The 24827-nt window shown below is 38.4% G+C and overlaps 1 protein-coding gene across 1 annotated transcript; it reads right to left on the bottom strand.

Moving 5' to 3' along the window:
* Nucleotides 1-3850: 3850 nt before the first annotated feature.
* TSHZ2 (teashirt zinc finger homeobox 2) lies at nt 3851-6925 on the bottom strand (the record flags this gene model as incomplete). Its single annotated transcript, XM_010187640.1, has 1 exon — nt 3851-6925. A coding segment is annotated over one exon (3075 nt), but the record flags the coding sequence as incomplete, so codon positions are not given.
* Between the last annotated feature and the right edge of the window lie 17902 nt (nt 6926-24827).

Genomic DNA, 24827 nt, shown 5'->3' on the forward strand with positions numbered 1-24827 from the left:
TCAAGTTCCTCATCTTAAAGCTACAGCTAAATAGTTTATAGCTTTAATCTGCTCACTGAGGTGTGCAGTCTATGACAGTAATTATAAATGCAAGGAGAAATTATAGCTGAATGCTTTAACTGCATTAGGAGCCATTTGATGAACAATCATGATTGCCTGCTCATTTTCAACAATAGAGGGCAAGTTAGTGTCAGTGCATTAGAGGATTTTCAGTTCTGCTCTGCTCTTTCTTCCATTTACCACAGAATGTCAGTTGTCTCCTATAAAGTAGAAAAAAAGCACTGTAGAGCTTTAAACTTGATGGTTAAAAAAAGACAAAGGAGGAAACAGAGAGAAAAACTGTTTATCATTATGACTCATTTTTTTGTTTTGCAGCAGCCTTACTTTCAATTTAGTTCATCTCAGGTAGCTGCTTGTTTACTTATCAGGGTCTTTTGAAAAAGAAATCTCCCCAATCAAGTTGGTAAATTTGACTCTACAGAGACTTATTACTATAAAAAGTTGTAGATAAGACCACAGAGAGCCTCAGTTACCAACCAGTTCATAGCCAGTCACACCTGATTTTAAAGTGGAAAATAAAATTCTGCCTTGTCTTTTTTCTCAGGACAACATAAAAATTCCAATTTAGTTGAAAAAATGAACAAATGTTCTTCAAAGGTATAAGTCAACATACAAATTACTTCTAATTAAAGCCATATTCTCTAATGTTCATGGGATTTCTTTGAAGAATAGCAATAAAAACAAATTTGAAGTGGGTTAAATGAAAGAGAATAGAGATGTCTGGTTGTTGTATATTACATATAATTTTACATTATATTACTAAACCTATATCAGTTAGAAAAATTCAAGAAAACACCAAAGATGAATATAAAACAGATATATACATCTTTACATTTAAGAAGAATTTATAGCAAATTTCATATAAACAACCTCACAGAGGTCTTAAAAATAAATCCATATACATAACACATTTTTCTACAGTACTAACCCAGATTATTCATTTATATTTTTAATGATAGCCAACATTTTAAAATATAAGCTTTAATAGTAAATTTCATTGAAATACATAAAGTATTTTAGGTATTTCTCTACTTCTTGTAATCTTTCCACTGTTTTATTTCCATTTATTTCCATATATTTTCTCTATTTTTATTTCTATTTCACTACAATATTGCCTAGAAGAAGTAAATGCAAATGCATGTGTGCATTTTAAGAATCTCAGTATGCTTTATATTTCTTGTTTCTAAATACTGTGCTCTCCTCTATGTTATTATTCAAATGTATATGGAATCTTAAAAATAACATGGTAAGAATAAGTAAACACTGAAAATCCCTGTTATTTGATTTAGTCTCCTTGCAGTTCTCGGGAAGAAAGTATATGAATAAAGCCTGGCCTGCACACTTGTAACATAGTCAGAACTTCGGTAGGCTTACGGCTCCAAAACTGTAATAAAATCTTTACAATGCTTTCCAAAATACCCCATCATTTCATACAATTTGTGCTATCATGCATACCAACTAAAATTATAGTTCCAGATAACAGTGCTATCACTCTGTCATTGCAATTTAAATATATTTTTTCCAAGGTAAGATACAACCTGCATCTTGATATAAATTAGAAATGGATGAGTATTAAGAGGACAGCAATTTCTCGGTACCAAAGGCAGGAAGGACAGTGCCTTATTTATGTAGTTACATATCAGCTGAATAATACCTGCAATGTGTCTGTGCAGGTTGTTACAATGCAGAAACCACTTTTTATTCCCTTGGAGATTATTTTTCCCTTTGTATTCGTTCCCCAAATTCTCAGAAATAGTAACATGTTTATAAAGGTGGGTGTTTGGTTTGCCTCTTAGTAATAACATGGTGCTTTTAAGACCAAATCTGAAACATTTGTCATGTATTAAGCCATGAATGTGCCAAAATAGCTGTTACATTAATATATTTGGCAGGTAGCTTTTGTTTGATAGTACCCAAATTATTGGTTTGCTCGGATATCTCTTGTGTGAAAACTATGAATGTCAGAGTCTTAATAATCATTAACTGGTGGGGAAGGAAACAAAGGATGGTATATTTCTCCTAACCAGTTTCTAGTAGTTTCCTGATATTTTGTCAGGTACATTGATTTTGAATGGTCAGATAAGCAAAGAATGTTTCTGTGTGTAGTTCTAATGTTGGGTTAAAAGAGCCAAGGCGGAAACCCAAGGGTATTAGTCCTATTTAGAAAACAAACTCCTTTTGAGTTAGATGGAATTTTGTCAGCTAAAATATGCAGAAAAGGTAAATCCAGTCGAATACAGACAGCATGTAAAAGATGTATGCAAAACTTAACTCTTATTGCGCTTGAATACTGGCGTTATACTCTATAGTAATAGCTTCTATTACCCATCCCAAAGTAACTCTCTGATTAGTGGTTTAAATTATTCAAAAGTAGCCTTTTTAATGGAGCTTAAGCGACGCGTAGTCCTTGTGCTGATTCTGTACACAGAAAGTGTTTCTTAAAGCTTCATGAATATTTGCAGCAAACAAATGTGAAATCTTCACAGGAACGGGCATTCATCCTCAAAGTGCTTGCACCCCCAATTAGCCAGAGGATAGCCACAATAGCGGGTGGTGTAAGAGACAACTCACAACACATCTTTAATTTTTGACCGTCTGATGAATTCATTTTCCAAATGTTATTCAAGTAACGAACACGTTGGAGAAAATCTGAATCTGCACATGGTTATTCTGCGAACAGAAGCAGAGCCTGAGTCTGCTGAAGCAATTCTTGGGAATGACTAACAGAGTCTTCCTGGAAATAAACTCGTTAGAACAAAAAACTTCTATTTGGACTTTTAGTTGATGTTTTGCATATTTATTTAAATTTATAATATTCAAGTTTGTGAATCAAGTGAAATAAAAAATGTGTGTCTTCTGAAAATTACATTACACGTTATAAACATTGGTTGTGGCAGTACTTCAGTTGATGTCTCTTTCAGCAAAAAATAGCAACACTAATGTAGAAGTATTCTACTAACAGGTCTTTGAAATATTAAGCTTGCAAAAAAGTCTAGCTGCTTCCGCAATTAAGCATTAACCTCTCTAGGTTACACAAAAACTTGCACTGAAGTCAGCGATGTTTATGGATTGACTAGCACTCCCACCAACATGAAACAAAATATAGTCTAACATCTTAAAGATTAAAAAAGGAATGACGGAGAGAGAGGTTAAAATGATGTGACGAAAAGGCCACTCACAATAGCAAGTGTTTAAGTAAGGGTAAAATATGAAAATATTTTACAAAACTGAATATCCAAATAGCAACAAAAGAATAACCAAACTTCTAGATACAAACTTTTTTGGAATTATTTGTGAATTCAGGAGGCTGGGTCTGATATTATGAGATTTTGCTAATTTGACATTTGAATTGTCTTCTTTTCCCCCATCATTACTGGTGTGTTAGCACTGAAAGAGGTAATAATCTTGTGGGTTTCAGTGCTTTTTTTTCTGCTTTTTCTATTCTCATTGCACAAAAAGTAGCATTTACTTGTTGCATTCCACACTGAAGTGCATAGGATGTGAAACAATTCTTAGAAACAAAAAACAGTGAGAACTGGGAAAACAGCTATTTTGAAAAGATTAATGAGAAGTAACTTTTCTATACAGGGCAATGTGTCTATGCCTTTACCAAGCTCTCTTGAAGACATTATAAAATGGACATGTACATGAAATTAGATTAATGAAGCAGGAGTACATTATGCATTTTATACTGTTTTCCTGCATTTAAGAAAGTATGTATATCTATCTTATGGAGCCTCCTTAAAATGACAAAATTAAAACTCACTATAGAGCATGCATACCTTCAAAGTTACTCTTCATCCACTTCTGCTACAAATTGTGAATGGTGTTCTGGTGACTTGCTGTGTGTTTTGCTTAGATGAAGTTTTACTGCATGTTTGCTTGCAAATGTCCGACAGCACAACTTACATTTGAACTTAGAGTCTGTGTCCTCTTCTCCAGCTATTGTTTCAGGAGATCTTTGAACTGAAACTCTGGAGATTTCTTGCTCTACCTTGGTTTGCTGCTCCACAGCCAGCCTGTTCATGTCTTTCATTTGGAAACCTAGATGAGATTCTAAGTGGCTAATGTAAGTAGATGGGGTTCGAAACTGAGATGCACAGTCGCTGCAGTAAAAGACTGGATGTCCTTTGTCCATATTTTTCAAGAACTTTGTTCCTCCGGTTTTCCTAAGTTGATACTTGACATTGGCCAACCAATGGCTGATGGTGGTCATTGACAGTCCAGTAAATTTTGAAATCTGCATGCGCTCTTGTGGGCCTAGATCTGATAATAAATATTTACCTTCAGATGTCTGGAAGAGGCTGGAAGCAAACTGAGCTTGCAAAATGAGAAGATGCTGAGGATTCCAGTTTGACTGTCTGCCCTTCCTTTTATGCAGAGTGGAGACTTCAGTCGAGACATCCTCAAAGCGTCGGACATCTATTTCCAATTTCATAGATGGGATTCTTGAAGATGCAGCAGGTTTTGGTGTAGTAGCTTTGGGAAGAACTTTGACCATGTCAGCGATGTCAGACAAAGCATGTTTTTGAGGTGGAGAAGTACAAGATTGTGCTTGAGCTGACTCAGCTTTCTTGCTTTTGGATTTGGTCAGGTCAATAGGCTGATCATTGTTTTCAAACAAATAGTGCCTGGATACACTTGCAGGCTTTGGTGGGGTTGGAGCAGGAGATAAAACTGGCTTCTCCATCATATTTAGATTAGGTTTGTGGAACAGAGAAATTGTGCTAGAGCTGGGGCTGGAGTTGGATTGCGGCCGTAAAGGCTCGGTGGCTTTGCCCAAGTGATTATTCAGTACAGACTGCAGTGCACTCAGAGGGTTGACACAAGGCAGCTCAGACGAATGGTTGGGGGCAGCACAACCATTACTGAGAGAAGCTGCTGTTGGTTCCTTAAGGACTGCTTTTTCTTTTCCACTGTCCTCTTTGATTTTGTCTTCTTCTTTCAAGGGACGTGGTTCTGTCTTTTTTGGCTCCACAGAGGCTTCAGATTTGAGGAGAGGTTCTCTCTCGCTCTGGCTGAGTGAGGCAGGCTCAGCTTGGATGCCCTCTTTAGCATAGTCCTTTTGTACCTCCTCTTTGTCATCAGTTTCCTTCTTCACTTGAGTGCACTGGGCCACATTTGCTGAGATAGGGACCAGAGGCATGACCTTCCACTTCGGAGCTATCGGCCTCAATTTATTGGTGATTGTTGGCCTGATTTGCAGTACTTGGGAGCCCACAGGCAAAGATGGTTTAGCTCCTTCTGAGAGCTGATAAGCTGCGTGGATGCTGGGATATGCACTCCAACTGGGTGCTCCATTTTGAGCTTTATTGATGGCTGTTGTGACAGTGTTTTCCAAGGACTTTAAAATGTCCCCACCACCCTTTGAACCATCTTCTAAATCTTCTTCTCTGAGGTACTGGTATTTCATTGTGGGATCCAGTGGTTTCTGAAGAGTGTCTTCATACTCTTCAGTTTTTACTGCCTTCTCGTCTTTGTTTGCATCATCAGCTTTATCTTTTCTACTTTCTTTTTTTAGTTCAGAGGTGGGAGTTATGCATTCTGCAGATGATTTACTGCTTGACTTTGAAACCGAGCTGTCGTTGGCTGGTGCTTCAGACAGTGATTGCATTTTTTCCACAGCTAAAGGATCCAGAACAAGTTGCTTTCCTTTCTTTGAAGCTGAACTTGTGACTTTCAAGAAATGGCCAGTGACCATCATGTGGGTGGTGAGCTGCTGCAAGGTATCATGGGAGCTTCCACATTCCATACACTTCAAAATCTGGGATTTGCAGGCCTCAAACTGCCATGTGTAGCTGGCGCCGTTCTGGTAGCCGTAGCGGTTGTTAGATGATATCTGCAGGTTCACATTCCTCTGAGGAGAAAAATTATCTGAGAAAGACCCCGTTGTGGAATCGGGAGAACAAGGCCTGTTCACATCAAACACACGTTTCTTTGCTGGAGTGACCATTTTTGAAGAAATGGTTGGTACTGGCTCCTTCAAAGGCACTTTTTGGTAATGTTTTGTTTTTATCATATGAACACTCAGATCTTGAAGGGAATCAAAAGAGTCACCACAGAACATACATTTCAGAACTTTTTGTGCATCTTCCTTGTCCATGTCCTGGAAAGCCCTTTTTCGGGGCTTTGAGTAGCTGGTAGGTCTGTGCTTGTCCTTTTTATGGTTGTCATCTTGGTAGTGACCTGTCTCATTCATGTGAACCGTTAGTTCTACCAATGTGTCATAGGCAGCGCTGCACTGCCGGCACCGAAACCGGCTGGCGCCCGTGAACACAGTTCCACACATTTTGCTGCTCTGCCTGTAGAGCTGGACTGAGCTGAACAGGTTGGGTTTTGAGACAGGTCTGGAAGGTAAATTCTGCTGTAAGCTTTTTGACAGTGCGTCTTGGTGCCAGTCAAAATCAGCTTTGTTCCCTCCATTTCTGTTGTCACAACTCCTCTTTTCAGAGTTAGACAACTTGAAACCCAGCCCTAAGCCTGTCCAGTAAGAGTCTGACAGTATGTTGGCATAGACTGCTGTCATTTTATCCATGCAATCGTGTGCTTCATTCTGGGCTTTGGGATGGGTGCTGGTTTTTGGGTCCTGTGGCTCTCTAGAGCAAATGCTTTTAATATCTGCCACATGGTCACTAGCATCACTTAGTAGTGATTCGTTTTCTGCATCCTGGTTAGATATATGACTGACAGGGGAGTTCTGGTAACTAAAGTTCCCTTTTTGCTCAGGACCCACTTCGTGTTCCTCATCTGTGCCAGTGTCATTGCTGCCCTGGAGTTGAGCAGTTGAGTTGTTGTCATCATCATCTTCTTCCTCCTCCTTTATATCCTCCTCTTCCTTTAAATCTTCCTCTTGGACATAACCTGAAATGTAATGTCAATATATGAAATAACTTGTTAAAGGAGAATACTACATTTTGATCTTTCTAGTTTCACTATGGACTTTACTGGACTTTGTTTTAATCTACAGCTTTATTGCCTGTTAGTTCTGGAAGTGAAAATAGCCAAATGATGTCGCTCTTTATGAAGGCTGCTGCATTGTATTGGCAGATGATCATAATTCTTTGTAACTGCCAGAGATTCTGAGTTAATAATTTTCCTGTCACGGGAGTACAATTCTAACTGTTCTGTAATGGGACAGTTGGAAAATTCATATGTAAGAATTTAAAGCTTATACTAAAAGCTTCAATTCTATCAAATTTGTTTTAGCCTCGGTGAAAGAAAGTGTAGAATCAGCAAGGAACAGAAGAAAATAACTGCCATAATCTTCCTGGTTCATAACATCATCTAGGTACAGTAACCTTTTGCCATTTGATCACCTAAAAATGCACTTCAGCATGTACAGAAATAATTTATATGTCAAAATACAACATCTGACAGCACTAATAGGCATAAGTGGAACTCTTTTGTTTATAAAAGTAATGTACTGGGTACTATAAAAGCAAATTGTGCTTCGGTAAAAACAAATCTATCAGTTTCAAGGCAAGAACCCTTGGAAGTTACAGAAGAATATTAGGGTGTGACAGAGGTAGACCAAAGTTAACTGGAAAACTAGAACAAATCCAGAAATATTTTCTTTAACAAATTAACTATTTAGTTAATAAGATGAACTTGATACTGGAAGAGCTGTAAATTTTAAAATTAATTAAGGAATTCAAGTTTGTTTTCTGGCCTTATATCAGCAGTAATTCTGCCTAAGTTACAGGAGACATAACCTAGTTAAAAACAGACTGAAGAATTACAGCAGAGGATTTTTAAGGGTGAACTAAGTTCATTGCAGTCATCGGATAAATTCACAGTTACTCAACACAGTCAGCAATTCACCCCCAGGCCCCCACAAGAAGGGATGGAGCAGAAGGAATCATTCAGATATGTTTTCACAAAACCTCAGTGTAACTTTTGTAAGAGCTACTGCAAAGCTGTTACACACAACGCAAGCAAACATTGAAACAATTCATTGTTCTTGATAGTCACTCATCAAAACTAAATGTTGATTTCAGAAGTGCAGGTCTTCCTGGGAGATACATTGAGGAGCTCTTCCAGTCAGGTGCAATGCAGTGTTTCTAACCCTAGGGACTGCACTGCAATCTCAGGAGTACTTTGTTGTGTTTGCTTAAAATCTAGCTTTCTGTGTCAATGAAGCAGGTAAAAAAATGCCAAAAAAATGCCGGGAACAGTTTCCTGGATGAAGCTGCAGTATAAGAAGAGGGAAATTATGTCTCTCTCTGTGGATTGGGTAAGAATCCCATGCGAGTAATCTTTCCCATGCCCTCCCCTTGCTCTTAGGACCTGCACAGGTCATACCAGCTTAGAGCTGGGCTTGGTTTCTGCAGGGGTGACACCAGGCAGCTTCACAACCAGAGACAAAGATCGCAGCAGTGGTGACGAGCAAATGACCTAGACACTATTTTAGCATGATAAAATAATAACCACACAGTAGCGAGAACACTGTGCTCTTTGGCAGATGCTTTCAGCAAAGAAGCTAAATATTAAATATTAAGTGTTAAATATTGAAAAATAAGCCTTTTACTAGTGTGTTGGGGCACAGCAAATATTAGTAGCCCAATTTACTGATGCTTAGATTGAGGCAGGCAGCAAAGACAACACTAAGAGCAAACTATTTTTTTCTCCTCCCTAAACTTCTTCCCTAGTAACCAGATAATACTTTCCAGGTACCTCTTTCTGAGCTCAGATATTTTTCAGGGTGACAAGAAGAATGGAGGGACATGGGGGTGGCAAAAGCTCCCACATGTCAGGAGCAGTAACCTTGTTAAAGGAGCAGCAGGACCTGAGGAGCCGCACTGACACAGCTCTCGCGGTGTTACGGAGCCTGCACCGCGTAGGTAGCGAGGCTGGGCCTGTGCTAGGACGGATCACACTGCCAAGCGCATTACACCCAGCAAAACAAAATAAGGAGGGAACCCAATGAAGGAATCAGACAAAACAGACAACAAATAACATTCACACAGTTCTGGGTCAGTGCAAATTTGATTCTCCCATTCAGCACCAATTCTTTGAATACTATTAACTCTTTTTTTACCGGCAGGTATTTTTTTTCCTTTGGAAGAGACATACAGTTAGTTTCTTCCTCACAATATTCTTTGTCCTAAAAAGATTTACTAGGAGAAGCAGAAGTACCAGACAGCTGCACATCCCCCACAATACAGATAAAATTTTCTGCTTAATTAGGCATTGACGTGTTTTCTATAACCTTTACAGAAGAGTAACTCATGCTGAGAAATCCTCTTTTTTTGTGCCGGTATAAGATACAGATACAACATTATGAAAGTGGCAAAAGTAACTTATTAGAAAGCACCGTCAAAATATCACAAAACCATCAGTCAGATCCATTTTAATGGTCAAGGGTTCTGGGCAGCTTTGAAAATGTGTTTCAGTATCCTACTTGTAGGACACAAGCATTTCTGTTTATTTAAATGATTTAAATTGCTATGGGCATTTTAAAGACAGTTGAGACCTCTTCTGTGCAGACAACCTAAGGTACAAGAAATGCACGTGTCCTTCCAACAGTGGTTTTTAGTAAGATTTCATTGGACATGAAGTTTGATATGAACTGATGTAGCTATTTAACAGAAATAACATTAATTTAAGTGGACTTTGCATTATTTATTTTGTAAGTAAAGGGTGTCTTAAGCCTGTACACTCGCATGCTTTAAATGTAGTGTCTGTAATAAGTAGCATAAATTTTGCACGTCATACTGATGTCCATATAATAAATTGTTGAGCGACCTGTTCTCTTCCCACCAGTTCTCCCTCAGGCTTATTCTGACATTCCAAACCTCTGAGATGCTCATATATACCTGTCTTACATGAAAAAAAATAAAATTAAAGAAATCTAAACTCCGTAATAGATTAATTCTTCCTCCTTTTTCCAGATGAGAATTTTTCCCACCAAAATTGAACAGTTCCAGGCAGAGATGTAAGATGGGCAATGTGCAGTCCTGAAGAAGTGGAGGACTGAAATTTCACTATCTGTAAGTCTGGACAAAACACAGGAGCTTTAGAGCACTGAATGGAAGCAGTTTCTGGCTTCCTAAATGGAAATACAGTATTTGGTTTTAATGCTGATTGATCCCAAGATAGCATATTTAAAAATCATGACATCAATAAGGATAATATTAACACGTGGATAATAATCATAAATACCATTCAAAAATGTTTTGACTTTTAAAACTTTCCTCCTGTGCCTTCGTGTCTGGATTCACGGTAACTTAAGAAACCTGCTACTCTAGGATGAGGGCTGTAATAAATGGCTGATTCTTTGTTGTTCAAATGATGACATTTTCTTTGATATTTCTTGTATATTTCTACTGCGTAACTAAAAGATAGCAGGTCCAGTTAATACACCTGCGAAAACTCTTCTCTGAACTTACGGGTCTAAAACCATCCACATCCAAATTGAAGCCCTGACCCTACTATGCAGACAGCACTGAGCCAAGCGATGCTGAACCCAGTATTGACGTTCAGGCCCTTGCATCCCCAGCTAACCTGTAGTTTGTGGCACATTATACATCACTTCTGACCTTGAATTGTAGAGTGTGAATACATATATTTTTTTAAAGTGTTCATTCTCACTGTTAACTTTTCCACCAGTGGATGCTATTTTCACTTAAATTTGCTCTTTTTCCACATAGAGAAACATTTCTTAAAAAACATATATACGTGTTTCTTTCCAAGACTGGAAAATTTATTTTCTGCCAAGAAAAGGGACAGTGAATCATTGTCCAGAACAACACCGCTAATCCATGTAAAATCCATGCACCATCTGCAATTCTTCACATATATATTCCAGTTTTACTTGAAATAACATCATTAGTAGAGCTATCTCGCAGTGCTATAAGGTGATCTTGTTTCCTTCTTGTCTGGCTTCAGCTCAAACATCTTTTTGTGTTTGGCAGAAGCTGTTTCTTTCTCTGAAATATTTCATGCAGATAATGGATAATGACCACTTCTCATTCCTTTTTCTCAAAAATGTCTAACCACATTAGCTACCCAAAGACAAATATTAACCTGGCGCTTTGTAGAAGTTCATCGCTATAGATTCATCCCAGTTTGAAAATCAACTGAAGAAATAAATTGGCAACTGAGGAAAAAAAATCCCTGCTCTGTTGCATAACTCCTATATCAAAGACATTTTGGAATTTAACAGGACTAAAACCAATGCAGCACTCTGGAAATGCAATGGAGTTTCATGGAAAGAACTCTCAAAACATAAAATTCATAATACAAGGGTGAATCATATTATTTCAGAGCTTTTTAAACTCTGTTAATAATTTCTCTACCAGGGAAATAACTTTCTGTTAAGTTCTGTGTGATGGCAGAGCCCATCGGGCTCTGAATCATGGCTGTCAGAGACGAAAGAACATCTCTGTCATCTGGTCTAAACATCCTGGTGGTGTGAGGTTTATTCCTAAAGCCATGTGCATCCTGAAGTAGGGTTTAGATGTTCTCAGAACCTCAGAAAAGGCTGAATATGTTCAGTTGCCTTTTTACTGGGAGGCCAGTTAATTATTTTGGATAATGGGAAGGTATTTGCACCTTTTGCTCCCATTACTCTTTACCATCACATCCAAATTCATTTTGAAGTGGCTTAGTAAGGAAATTTCAGTCACTACCCTAGTGATGCAATTTTATGTCCAAAGCAACTTGTCATCTCAAAGAGATTTTTTCCCCATATTCCTTTACTGTTTTTCTAGACCCTTCTTTTTCAAATAGGCACAGCAGCTGATACTACGGCATGAATTTCTGCCTATGGCAGACGAGGAAAAGCAACATCCACTGCCATCCACTGCTGGAGGAGAAAAGCAGCCTCTGCAATCCCAAGTTTGCAAGCTGCTGAGCTGAGGAGTAAGAGGACTTGGAGCAGCTTCTGTCATAACCGACTTCTAACACGCAACAGCAATTCCATGGAGCCATAACCGTTATTTATATATGATGCTGAAATGAAGCAATTTTGGGCTTTCATTTTGTTGCGCTCTAATTAGAGTTGTATTATAAAGTTTTCTATTAAATGTCCAATTTCCTACTGGTTAAGAAGGCAAAATACCCAGTAGTTTCAGTGGGACTTTTATCAGCACAAAGGAGAACAGATTATGTCTTTCGTACATTGCATCCTACACAGTTGTGAGTCAAATGAAAAAGTTCAGTGGCTGGAAGCATATGTGCAGGGAACTGCCTTGTGAGCGACCCATATACTCGACACAAAACCAATAACAAAACAGAAGAAAACAAACAAACAAAATGAAGACTGAGAAAAGAGAGGTGAGCTGATGTGCTCTGCTGAGCTGAGAGTCCATAGCAGGGACAGAATTATTACTATTTTTCTTGAATAATTTTCCTTAAGGATTATGTTGTTTACATAGTCAGTTAAACTGACTATTTTTCAGTCACTGTGAAAAAAAAGCAACTCCAGTCATATTTGTCTTGCTCTGGATTCAGTCAGTTCCAATGGCTGAATTGCCAGGTGAAAGCTGTTGCAGAAATAGATTTAACCATGCTCAGAGCCAACAGTTCAAGTTCCTTACACGAGGGCTTACGGTGTAAGTGAATAATTTGCCTTTGGTTAAAAACATCTATGTTTGTTATTTTCTACAAAGCCCTGGAACTTACAATTTCACTGTTTCAACCAGCTGAAGGTGTTTGATATTCTCCAGATTGTATTTTCAACAAATATGCTTCTAACCAAAGCTCCAAATCACTGCATTATTTGAACGCAAAGAGCCCGACCTTCACACCCCTTTGCTGAGCCGGAGCAGCAAAGCACAGCCCCTGCCCGTCTGTCCCACCTGCCTGTCCCTCGCACCCAAGTCCTCGCCCTCTCCTCGGTGGGCAACGTTTTGGGCAGGTATCAGGCAGTCATCACCCCTCCACAACATTGCATTTTATTGCCAGTACAGACACAAAGGGTGCTTTCCAAAACGCAGTCTGGTCCTGAACAGCTAAAGGAATACAGTAGCAGCAAATCTGTTTTCCTCGTTAGCCATTTTAATTACACCAGTGTAAATCACTTTACTGATGAAAACATAAGTCTGAAACTTTTGTCACTCTTTGTCTTTCTTCTGTTTTCTCTTGTCCTATTTATTGTTGTGGAAAACAGTAGAGTGGCTTTGTAAATTTATAGATTAGTTCATTTAAAATCCAAGTTTCAAATTATGTTTTCCCTCTTTCATTATCCTAGGTTCGTCTAAATACCAATCTAAATTCCTTTAAATGGCATGAGCTACCAATCAGAATCACAAAAAAATATATATCTATTTAAATTGAAATTGTAATGAGTCTTACCAGTGTATTGCTAGCACTTTGGTTCATTTGATATGAACTTTGTTTTTTTAAAGTACCACATGGTAAGGCTTTGAAACTTCAGTTTGTAAAAAAAAACTCTAACAGCCTTACAGCCTTTGAAGTCACTACTGATATAACTCTGAACAGATCCATTCAAGTTCAACTAACATCAGACAAATGTTTAGTGTATCAGAGGAAGCCACAAAAGCAAGGATTTCATCAATATTTCACAACAGCCTCAGGGAAACTGTAGATTGCAATGCTGTAGGGCAGCTAATGGAATTACACACAAGGGTTTTGTACATTTAAAATAAGCAGCTACTAAAAAAATTACCCTTCAGTTTGATAGAAACTGTATAAAACTGCAGATGGGAAACAATTAAATAGCTACCAACATTTATCCATGTCAGCCTGATAGGTCATTTAATAACAAGTATTTCTTCCCTTCTTTCTTTTTTTTTCCTGGTAGGGCAATAATAAAGATTAACATTTATGAAAAGTAGCATAAAATATAGTACAGTCAAATGAATAATTAAAGATGCTTCTGAAGAATTTGTTTGCTATTGTATGGCCATGAAGACTGCTCTCCAGTAATGAAGTACATTTATATTAAATACAATTACAAATAGAAAGAAGATGAGGATTATGTTTATGGACACTTGCTTTTTATCCTAAAAAAATAAATCTTTGCCTTATTTCTATTGACTCCATGGCTTATCTCATGGACAGCATTTCTTCACAACACATTTTCCTTGAAAAGAGTTGGGCCCTGCCTTTAAATATATGTGAGGTACACTTGAAGCTGGACATATTAGATGCAATAAACCAGTGAAAGATCAACACTTGCCCTGAAAGACTCTCTATCAGAGTGAAGAATTCTGTCTGAAAGCACAATGTTTATTCTAAAAATAGATCCATATAATCATATTCCTTTTCATTACTATGTTCAATGTGTAGAAATCTTGAAGTACTAGCCCTTCACACAGTTGTTTCTGAGTGCTTAGGTATGATCTGCTACTGTGGGAAATTACTATTTCTGTTAATAACTGATGCTTGTTCAGTGCATTGAATAGCATGACGTGAGAGACAAATTATTTGATTATTATTTTTAAAGGGCTGTTTATTTCTTGGCCTCTCCAATTCAAAACAGACTGACTTGGCTAAATACAGTGGAGTACCCAGTCCCATGCAGAAGAATTTAAGCCCTGATTCAAGAAAGCTCATAAACATGTTAAGTTTGTCCCATCTGGGCTAAGGATAGATAGGTTTATCTGCCACAGAGAGGGGCTATGGCATGATGCTGCTTCACTGCCATAATTACTTAATAATCAATTATTAATGTGTAAACAATAGCAGCCTGATTTCAGTAATGTGACTAAGGATTAAATGAATCAGCCTTGATAGAAAATCTGCCAGAGCACGGGACTGAGAGACTCAACTGTCCTAACTCCAGCATCTGCCGCCAGTTGCTGAGGTGGCCTCCGCAAGTCACATAGAGGCAGTTCAAAGCTCAGATATTTTTATGGGTAACCTCCGTGAACAGCTGTTTTCTCTTCAAAATCCCAGCCTCCCTGCCTGTTGACCTGCAAAATGCTGCTTCCTGTGCATGTTCTGCAGGAACACACTAGAAAGTGCATCATGCTTGAACAGTGAACTAAAAATCTAGAGCTACTTGAGCACTCAGATTCACGATCCAGTGATCGGTAGAGATGAAGTCAACAGCACTCCTTACATGTATTTATTAAAGTGCAGAATTCATGTGCAGCTGAAGATGTTGCATAAAATGAAAGCTCCTTGCAATAACTCATTGACTAGGACCTAGTATTGCAGCACATTTTTAAAAAACATTAATACAGCTTTAAAAGTAGACCACCATTATAAAGACCACCATTTGTCTAAAGAGCAGTGGGCCTTTTGATTTTCCCTTTGGACACACAGCCATATGGCAGCTTCAGTGAGATCTGCTTTAAGCCATACTTGCCAGTAATATTCATAAATCTGTGCTGGTTACTCATAGATGGTTAAACCATGGCTGCAACCTCATTTGTCTCTTAACATCTCTTTAGATGAAGTACATAAGTAGAAAGTGGGAGTATAATGAAATATATCTTCCTCATCTTGCTTTGTTTTGATCTTGCATTCCAGGCAACAAAAAAGGGCAAATAATTTTGAAGTGGGGATGTTCACTTGCTGGGATTTCAGTGTAAAAGGGACACTACTGAAGAATACACAGACCATCGAGTCTTTTATTTGCCTCTTTATTTTCCTTTCAGGAACATACTGTTGCAAATGTTGGTTCAAATGAATAGTCGGCTTCTTTTGTGACAAATATTATGGCCAACAAACGCTGACTTTTGACCATTAGACATCCCTGCACTTATGGCCACATAACCATCAAAGCACTAAGCCAGCATGAAGGTCATTACCCCAGACGGCATCTTACTTCGACTAACTTCTCAGATATGTAAGCAATAAGCAGTTGCAAGAGATTGATATGATACTTTGTGAGTAATTTGGATGAACTATAACACTAACCCAGTAAAGTATTATAATTTTAAATGTGTCCAGAAAATAATTGAAATTCTGGTTTAGCTTCATCATAATGCACAGTGCCGGGTATATTTAACAGCTGACTAGTTTAGCATGAATATTGCTTTACAAATGAGGTCATACTGTTTTTAAGAAACAATATTGCTATCAAACATGTTTAGGAGGAAAAGCAAGAGATTATGAGTACACTTTTAACCTTTCTGTCTCTTTCTATATCTGTTTACTATGGTGATTTAGGCTCTCAGTGTTGTTTGAAGGCAAACATAGAAGGTTCTGGCATTTAAAAGAGATCCAGTAATGAGCAACTGGCAGTCAGATTCTTTCTTATTATTACTCTGTCACAAAATCTCTGTTCTACATCACTCCATCTTTGCAACACCAGCCAGAGATGAGAAAGGTCAAAACATCATCTTCAAACCTACGGTCTGTACATGCACAACACCGTTCCTGAGTCACATACAGCAGCCAAAATTCAATCTGTGCTGTGGAAAAGCGCAGAGTCCAGAGCTAACAAATTTCCCTTGGAGAGAGGGCTTTCCCCCTGCTGTGCCTGGCGTTGGCACAGCCCAGGTCAGAGTGGGATCACACACTAATTCTAGTCCACAGGTTGTGTTTTCATCCCTTACCCTGTTGTCAGAATGAGGGATACCTAAACAAGCCACCCAAAAGAGTATTTCATGTATACAAAATGTATGCATCAACCTACATAATGTTTGGACCCAAGGAAGGGGCACACAGAGGGCCTCATCCTGCTCTTCTCTCCTCATTGCAGTCAATGGTGAGAAGGCTGCAGCAACTGGGATAAGAATCAATCTGTGATCCTTTGAAATCTGTTTCAAAGATGGAAATAATTTCTTTTAAGGTCCTGGCTGACATCCTCCATCTGTGAGGGGCCTGACCGCAGGAGTGCTGGTGCTGGCTTTGGTAGCAGAAACTTACAATCGTTTTTACTCAAGAGTTTTGGGGGAATCACATCTTATCACCCTCTTAATAGATCAGGCAAATATACTGCAGCTTTATTATTACCATTGTAATTTTGTTAATGTACTGCCCTCAACACCAATGCTGCCCTACAGAAATCTTCTACCAACAAGGAACAGAAGTCTTGCTACCCCAAAAAGCTCCCGGTTTTGATACCCTCCATTGCTTTTCTTTCTCTTTCCAGACAGCCTGGGATGTTACCCTAGCATTTCCTTGCAGATGTGAAGGCCTATTAATAGTAAGAATACTAATAATTATAAGTAGTAAAATTAGTACTGTTTGTTCCATTCTGCAAGAAACTTGTGCAAAACAAATCAATCCATGTCAAAAGGAAAAGCTTCCAACTGATATGGAAAATAAATATAGTTTCCAAGTATCCATCAAGATCATTAAATTAACGGAAATTTCAAAGGAAAAAAAAAGAAAAATTATTGAAACACAAATAAGCTGTGTTCTTTTAAATTGTGTCTCAAATGATCCAAGGAAGGAGTTAGATCCAGTGCCAGTACACAGATCATTTACAGATCATAATCACCACAGTCTCAGTGTTGCATTCTTGCCCTGTCCTAAGTGATAACTGAAATTTATCATATGGGACAAAGCATAAAAAACCGGGCAGCAACAACAGGAGGCTGCAGCTGCAGAGGATCAGCTTTTCCTGAATCTCAGCAAGAAATAACAACTATGACTTATGGTAAAAAAAATCCAATAATCAGAAAGGTCACTTACTGACAGAAATAACTTCTTCAGCACAGGTACCCTGATGTAACCACTGCTGAAGTGAGAGACCTCACTGGGTACAAAAAGCTATACATTATATCCATCATAACTGGATTTAAGGCCTGCAGGAATTCATAAAGCAGTAAAGTGGATCAAAAATCCAGACGCTAAAATCTTGAAAGAGCTGAAAGAGTGGATTAACCATCTCTACCATCCAACTCTGTAAAAGAATAAAAAACTTTATAAACCTCTCTGCATTTTTTTTTCCTGGGCCTCACTCAGACTTGGAAGGAAAAGCAACAGAGGGCAACTGACCTCTACAAAATTATTCATAATACTGGCTTTCTGAAAAATGAATTGCTGCTGCAGGGAATTCCAAATATAAAGAAGCCATTAAAAAAAATGTGCCGTTTAAAATGTTTAAAGATTTAAAATATATTTGTTGCTGTTTCTAGTAATCACAAGTCTAAGTGCAAACAAGAGCTTGAGAAAAAGGTCCAGGGAATTTTCAAGTGTGTCTAAAAGCACACAAAGAACAAAATTCCATTTTTGCTTTAATTCCTACCTCTTCCACTGCTTCCCAGGCATCAGGATGTGAGTGGGACACCACCTTTTGAGCTCTGCACTTCTGCAGGAGAGCAAATGTACCTGAGATGTTTATTAAGGCATCATTATATGTCTATGTGGCATTATTTATTTTCTGTGGAAGAGACCATGCCAGGTCAAGATCAACAGTTTGAGCAGACAATTCATCAGGTGGGAGCAGGTGGCAGGGGTGGTATAAGAAATAGCTCGAAAAGGAGTACAAAACTGAAATGGATGGAAGTGTAAAAGTAATAAGAAAGTGATCAGTGAAACTACGAACAACAGAAGATAAATCAAATGAAACAAGTGCAGAGCAGGGATCAGACCAAGAGGCTTTCCTTAAACATGAACAGGGCTTTAACCTCTATGACAACAAGTGGATCCATGTATCATGTTTTTCCTCAAAATTCCACTGGGAATCAGGAGCATGAACAGAGCAGGGTTATTATCAGGGCATTCAGAAAGAATTGGCAAGAACAAATGGTCCACTTTCTTGAAGTTGTGGTGGAAATGGATGCAGAGAGCATTTAGAGAGTGAGGCATTACAAGGGTTTTTGCACATTATGTTTACATCCACGTTCAAACTGCATTTATACTGTGAAAGTGTGTTACAGGCTCTGCACTTATATTTCAGTTAAGACCCCTGACTGAAATCATATAGAAACAAAGAGAGGTAAGTGCACAATGACAGTGAAAATGGAGAAATGCTGAACAGGAACTTTTAAATTAAAGGAGTGACTCGCACATTAACTTGACTACTTCTTGAACAGAAACCCATTACATAATTTTATTGAGGATTGGACTTCTTACCACTGAAATATTTTTCTATCAATAATCCAATTATTCATGACAAAAAAATCTTGTGCACAATATCTAACATAGATTTTGGACTAACTACTGATAATGTGAAAGTAAAAATTTCAAGGTTTTTTTAATATCAGTGGGAGCTGTATAAGCTTAGATCTACTGAGCTCTTTTGATAATACATGAGGATACTCTGGCTATGGACACTAAGTTCTAGTTGATTTGCTAAGTAGAGAAAGTCCTTTGAGATTTTATGGGTAAAGTTGATTTGGAGCTATAAAATTGAAGCATCTATTACAGACCAGAGGCCAACAACACTTCATTATAGACTTTCTAAACACTTTCAGTTTATCCACTAGGTTCAAATCCAAACAATACTTCCCTTTTAAAGCATTTCTAGCTGATTCTCTTTCTACCAGGAATAACACCTTAAAAAAGAAGGAATTTTTAATGTGCTTATCAATCTATGCTAAAATTTAAATGAAGGCAAAGCACATCAGAGATCTAGCTAGTACCTGCACAAGGTTTGTCTTGAACGACAACCCATTTGCCTTGTCTACATGGGCTAATTACTGTATGTATCCACCAATGCACAGCTGGAATTTGACTAGTCTGGATTTGAATTTTTGAAATTTTGAATTTTTCAACATGTGTCGTACTGCCGGTTCATTGCTCCTTCTGTAGAGCCACTTCCCTTATTCTGATTGGAAACATGTTGCACAAAGAAAGAGAGAAAAACATGTTTAAAATAATAAGATTTAGAAAGATTGAATCTGCTTTTAACTGATTATTTAATAATTCACTGTGAATACTCTGCCTCTTACAAACAAGCGTCTTTAATCACTCACTGGGAGAAGAACTACCAAAACTGGCCATCTTTGCTGCTGCCTCAAAAACATTTAATTTAAACAAGCAAGATCTCTTGGCAACTCATTTACTGTCTAATGCCCTTGGTCCATAAGCATAACCTAGCGGTAGCATTAACACTCCCAGACAGGGCAGCAGCACTCCACACCAACAGCCCTTCTCCAAAGAATTGGCCTAAACAGAAGAGTCCTCCAAAGACCCCGTTCAGAGGCACCAGCTGGCGCGGGCCAGAGCTGTCACCGGCCGCGTGCTGTCGGACGTCACCGTGGGCTGTGCCTGTGGAGATGTGGTACTGCAGGGAAATGCAAACTTCTCATCGTGGATGCCTACAGGGCCAGCTCATTTCAACCAGCTCTTGGGGTCTATCGAGCTTCATGCATTGACAAGATAAGCCTGACTCTACTTGGAGTGTGATTTGCCCATAGTTGGGTTTCATTTCTAATAATTTTTCAGACTTTAATGGCTTATTAACTTTTCCATGTACAATAAGATGTATTTCTTATGGGTGTAATTCTTTCGAAGCAATGGATTTAGGCAGAGGAAGAATTGGCTCATGTTTTATTTTTCTTGGCGAGCTCTGTGCAAAACCTCTTCTTGTTGCTAGTGTTGTTTCTTTTTGTCTGATGGGTATATATATATATATGTATACATTCCTTTTTTGCTGCCAATAGCAGTGGAAGTAGGAAGTGTCTACATCCTAAATTCTCTAAGACTGTAACAAAAAAAGCAGTAATTTAAAAAAAATCATTCACGTAGCCGTTACTCAAAAGCCCTCACGTTCCTGGCAAATAGCACACTTACATTCACTGGTGGCATTGTGTATGACCTGAGCACTTCTTCAGAAGATCTCTTCTTTCTTTGCTTTTACCTGATAACTTTGTCTTTTTGTTAGCAGGGGTCTGAAGCACAGTTCTGAGGCCAGTTAATCCTATGGAAATGCAATCTGATTCCAAGAATTTTTTTTAAAATTAATTCCATTTTATGGAAAGCAAAATGTTGCCCTTTACTTTGGAAATTAAACAGTGTGTTTCTACTTCACCTCCTCAATTTTCATTAATTTAAAAAGAAGGATGAGATTATTTCCCATATTATTTCCCAATTTGTTTGTCCTCATGTGAGTGAGAGGCAACCTCCCATATAAAATTCATCTCCCTCCCAAGTTCTTTCCCAACACAATTTAGTCTTCACAACCAGTATCAACTGCCAGAAAGTGGTTTCACCACTACCTGTTCATTCTTCCTGTATGAGCAGCCACAGTTTTTGCTTTTTCTCCTTGACACTGGCAAAAATGCTGGTGTTAGAGAAAGCAGACAATTAAAGGTCAAAAATTCAAGTGTTTTTCTGTTCCACCCTGTATAAATCTGTTGCTGTCAGAGAGAAGCAATCATGCCTGCAAATGCACTTTACAGGGCTGAGAAGATCTGTTTCTCAACTTAAACTATGTAACATTTAAATATCAAAAACTTTGTTTTCTAATGAGGGAAGTATTGAGGGGGGAGAAATGAATTATATGCTTGATGTCTACTGAAGGCTGGGAAAATTAAGGCCATTTCCCATGGTGAGAATGCAGTGATTTCAGTTTGTGAGAGTAAATTAAACCTTTGGGAGAATTTGTCTTCCATTAAATTGAACAGCTAAACAGGCACAGAAGATTTTAATGTCACCACCAACAAACCCCAAAGGTTACAAAACGAAAAAGAAACAGTGTTTTCTTGTTTGGAAGTTCTCTGTCTCTCTACCTAGGAAAAATGCAAACTGTAAATGTATGTTGAGACACAAAGACTCTTAAAGATCATAATTCCATTCCTATACCATATGCTATTAATGTCTGTCAACACTGTTTAGCCAGCAACTGCTGACAGAACCATATTTGCTATCTAAATACATCATAAATAAATCAGTAATGAACTGCTTTAGTAAACCTTCTGCACTGATTGGAAATACAGATCGAGTAAACAAACTCTGGGGATAGCATTTTGCAGCTAGAAGTATATACAACTGCTTAACGTCAATGACAAAGTCACTCGCACCTCTCTTTCTGGCAAGACACAAGGTGGGTGAAAGAAAATCGTAAGGATGGCAAAAGTGTTTAATCAATTGTAGCAAATGTACCTGTCAGCATTCATCATATTACCTCTCTGGTTTTTTTACCTTATGCAAATCTCAGAAAAGGGACTTTCAGCAGGTAGAGAGCTATCAAACAAACTGTTAACAAAATCAAAACCCTCAGCTCAATCATAGTCTCATGAATAGGGAGATGGTCATGAAAACCCAGCTGGGGTTCATGAGCTTTCCAAGTCAGACCTGTGGTGAGCAAGCACAGGCTCTGCTGACTTCTTGGCAAACAAAAGAGCAGATCTTGTCTTAAATATGAGTCTTTCTGAGGCAATGTCACAGGCTCAGTAGGGAAAAAACCAGGAACTAGGACTAAGTCTCAAAGTGGATTCCTGACTCTGCTGCAGGTTAACTAAGTAGTTCTGCACTGCAGAGTTTCTGCATGGTTTTGAAGGTAAAAATGGATGGACATTTGTGCCAGAATTCAGCTTTGCGATGTGGAATACACTAACATCAAAAACTTCAAGTACTTTGTGAATGTGCAAGATAAAATATGTAAGAAATATTCCCTTATTTGTTCAAACAAACCTCCCAAATGTTGTCTGGACAAAAAGCAACTGTCTGGTGAAGAGGAGCTGTAACTAGAATTTATCTTGCGAGGTGCGATACTGAGAGAGGAATTAGTGGTAATGTTGACCGCTAGACTTAAAAAAAAATATCTACTAGCACCGTAAATTTGTAGTTGAATAAATATATCTAGACTTCCCAACTCCTTTTTGACACAGGTTTTTTGAAATACTTTCTGACAGCTTTCTGGTAATTAGACACCATAGCTTTATATCAGAAGAACAGTCTTAATTAAGACTGCAGAGAGATGCTAAAATTATAATTTCCTCTATGCTATATTTTAGCAGCAGAAATTCTTGGAGATCCCTGTGGGATGAGACTTTAGTCCACAATAAAACAAGTGCTAATTTATCATAATGCTTGCAATAGGCGATATTTTAAAAACCAGATTTTATCTCATTGATGGAGGATTAAAAGTTTCTCTTAATCCCATCAGACAATTAAAAACCTTATCTTTCGTTTCCCCCAAAGCAACTTTCAGTTCCCAACCCGAACACTCTGTAAGATGCAGAAAAAGGCCTGTTTACAAATTCAGCTTCTTGACAAGGCCCACAAGGCAGTGGCAGGTGTTATTCTTTATAGCAGGAATTAGCTCTGTACACAAAGGGCTACTGCAGGAAACGGGGAAGGCTGCGGCTTGTTGTGCCCCTCCAGTGGGGCACTGCCTGCCCTCAGCACAACACACCAGGATCCATCATCCTGCATGCACGCTGTCCCCTGGTGCTCTGCGCTTCTCCACCACCTGGAGTTAGGTGAGCAGATGCTAAATACCGAAATGGAAAATGAAAGGAGCCTGGGTTAAAAAGAGCATGGGTCTGTAAGGGAAGAAGGGTAGGAGCTTATCTTCCAATAAATCGAGATATAAATTTAAATTATGAGCACCTTAAGAAGACTGAGGTTCATGCAAAGGAACACAGTATAAGGCAAGGTTCCCTCTGGTGTCATTTGTTTTTGTGACAAGCTGCAGAGATTGCCGCAACAGAAGAAGTCCCAAGCTCCTAAATACCATCTCAAGTAGAGTTCATGTAAAAAAGAAGAGAAGCGGCACCGTCTGGATGATAAACATTCATATTTTACAACCTTTCAGTTTATTTACTGATATATCTTTTTCTAACTATATTTGTTGTTTGTATCAGCTTGCCTAGGCAAAACAGACCCATACATAATTCAGGGATAAAATTGCCATCAAGTCACTGCAGAATCTAAACAAATAGACCCCAAACATATATTTTTCATTAATAACCCTCCATTACCAAGTTCTGACACTTTGAACCAAAAAATAAATAAATAGCAAGATAGAAAAGAAAGACACCTCATTATTTAATGCCAGTCTCCCTGGCTCTGTGCTCTGAGCAGGTGGAGGCATTGTCTGAAAAGTTGGTGCTTAATGTGACCTGGGAGCGGCAGCTGGGGCTGGCAGGGGAGGACACGGCGAAGCAATCAGCCACTTGGCCAAAGCTGTCACCAGTCCTCACGCCTGCGAGACAAGGCTAAGTGTGGAAGCTCCCATGCCACTTACACATTTCATTTTTTGCTGTCTTCCTGTCCAAAATAAGGAAGAAAGGGGAAAAAAAAAAAAGAAAAAAGAGGAGGAGCGGAGTGAGCAAAAGGAAAGGAAATAGAACTGTTAATTTACAAAGCTGAAAATAGCAGCTGCTAATGGGCTTTTGCACTCCTTCTTTAGTCACTGCAAGGTCACGATCAGGAGTAGCCTGTGATTGATTCTAAAGCAGAGCGAAGCTCTTCACCTCTGTAATGGACATTAAAAAATCTGAAAGGAGCTCAAAAGAGAAAACAAAAAAGTGACATTTTATGGAGCCCTGAAGTCCTCTAGGTCCTCAGAATGAACTTGGAGGGTGGAGTCATGCCCTGTTTTTTTAATTGTCCCTCATAATAATTATTGCATTACAAGGAACAATTAATTGTATAGATTAGTCTAACTTCATCAATTTTATGGCTATTTTATTGCTACTTCTTACAGCTCTGCTAAGAACAGCCCTCTCTTCCATCCCTGTGTTTCAAGGGTTAAAGGAGATGAGTGACAGCCTTTCTGCATGATTTACAACTTCGAGCCCCGTAGTGAAACCAGCGCTTGATGGATGATCCTGAAAGACGAAGACTAACCATAAATCATGTCTTTGAATCATTGACAAAGATAAAGGAGAGAAAGAAAAAGCACTGGCATTGACATTCATTCTCCCAATAATGTACATTGACTAGTTACAATACAGAACCTTAATTAAAAAAGCGAACTCAAAGTAGTCACCTCAGTGCAAGGAACG

Source organism: Mesitornis unicolor, unplaced genomic scaffold (assembly GCF_000695765.1).
Source record: "Mesitornis unicolor isolate BGI_N332 unplaced genomic scaffold, ASM69576v1 scaffold45806, whole genome shotgun sequence".
In the NCBI taxonomy this organism is placed as follows: domain Eukaryota; kingdom Metazoa; phylum Chordata; class Aves; order Mesitornithiformes; family Mesitornithidae; genus Mesitornis; species Mesitornis unicolor.